This window comes from Pygoscelis adeliae, unplaced genomic scaffold (assembly GCF_000699105.1).
Source record: "Pygoscelis adeliae isolate BGI_AS28 unplaced genomic scaffold, ASM69910v1 Scaffold392, whole genome shotgun sequence".
NCBI lineage: Eukaryota > Metazoa > Chordata > Aves > Sphenisciformes > Spheniscidae > Pygoscelis > Pygoscelis adeliae.
Window position 1 is genome coordinate 1064590 of NW_008824293.1, and position 1597 is coordinate 1066186.

The following is a 1597-nucleotide window of genomic DNA, read 5'->3' on the forward strand; positions in this document are numbered from 1 at the left end:
CCAGCGTGAGCTCCTGTGCGGGACCGGCCCTGGGACCCGGGGTGCCAGCAGGAGCTTTCCTGCCCAACGTGCTCCATGGGCATGCAGCTCCCACATGCTGCAGCCTCCCCAGCACTCACCTGAGCAGTGCTTCTGTAAGCGGAGGATCTCCAGGTGCAGGTCATGGAGCAGCTCCATCTGCTCCTTCTTCAGAAAAGCAATGTGCCGCTGCACGCTCTGGATCTGGTGCTCCAGGGACACGGTCTCCATCGCAACCAAATTCACGGTCCAGGCCTGCGGGGAGCAGAGATGGCTCATGATCAGACATGCAGCAGCATACCAGGCTGGTGAGCCTGGTCCCCGGAGCCCTTGCGAGGGGCAGAGCCCGCTGGGTGCAGGGTGGGCTGGGGAGGTGGGTGACTGCTCTTGCCTGCCCTTTCCACGGGGACGTGGCTGTGGGAGAAGCAGCTCAGAAGAGCCCTGGGGAATGGCCCCCAAGCCATCCCACTGCCCCAGTGCCTCTCGGGGCCGGCTCCCGTCCTGCCTACGCTCGAGCTGGGAGGCTCAGGGACTGCATGAGCAGAAAATGCTGCTGCATGGACCCTGGCATCGGAACGGCTCGTTTCTATTTTGAATTTGGCCCTAGGAAATGTTTTATCACTGAGCAGGATTACATCTGGGACAGCATTGCTCCCCGCAGTCCCCAGGTGGGAGTTGCACCAGAGATGATTTTGGCTCTCACTTGACAAGCCACATATTACGAAGCAGTAACTGCAGCAAGAGATCTAATACATGAAAAATACAATATGCTCCATCTAACCCGATCAGTGTTACGTGGCGAGAGAGTCATGTTGCCTTCCAGAAGAAGAAATGTCTTCCCTGGTAATTCGCTGGCAGACAAGAGCTGCTGTCAGTCCTGCGCCGGGTGGCTCATCCCCGGGTTGGGGGTCCATCACCATGTGTTAATTAATGGCTTCAGCAAAGCAGCGGTGGGTGCTGCCTACTTGTGCTGCTGCACCGGGGAGATAAAAATAAACCCCTGAAAGAACCCTTAATCCTGGGAAATACCATTTCATATGGATGTGGAATCCATCCTTACTCCCCGCACCCAGCGCCGGAGGAGGGAAACCTACAGCAAACTGTGGAGATGGTGGGGAAGTCATTGTGCCAGCAAGCCTGAGGGACAGCGTGCACTGTCCTGTCCCTGGGAAGCTGCTTCCATTCCTCCTTCGTCCGCGTCCAACTTCAGTTTTCTTTCTATAGAAACTCCAGAACTAAGTGAGTGCTTTGGCTCATGTTTACGGCATGCCCGGCTTGGTAATGTAGTACATTTTAAGATAATTCCCGCAACTTAAATTGAATCAAACTGCATTTAAGCTCGATTCCACAGTAAGCGATCTTGGCAGTGCCCCGAGTTCAAAGCTTTGTTCTTGCCAAAGCCTCTTCAGATTCGTGAAATCCTTAAAGTCAGGACTCCTGTTTCATGAAAGGGGACAGGGGTGCAGTGAGGCTCCAACACTAACAGGTTCTGGGTGCTTCCTGCGGTGCCCCCCTGCTGCAGCATCGCCCCACGGCCGGCCCCAGCCCACCCTCACCGGCCGTGGTTACCGGGACCGGC

General features: G+C 56.2%; 1 protein-coding gene across 1 annotated transcript in view; it reads right to left on the minus strand.

Moving 5' to 3' along the window:
* Positions 1 to 1597, minus strand: part of LOC103912544 (coiled-coil domain-containing protein 92) — a 12623-nt gene that overhangs the window by 10949 nt on the left and 77 nt on the right. The window contains exon 2 of the mRNA XM_009318832.1: positions 120 to 273. Coding sequence (XP_009317107.1) covers positions 120 to 273 — 154 coding nt within the window. The remainder of the gene's footprint in view (positions 1 to 119; positions 274 to 1597) is intronic.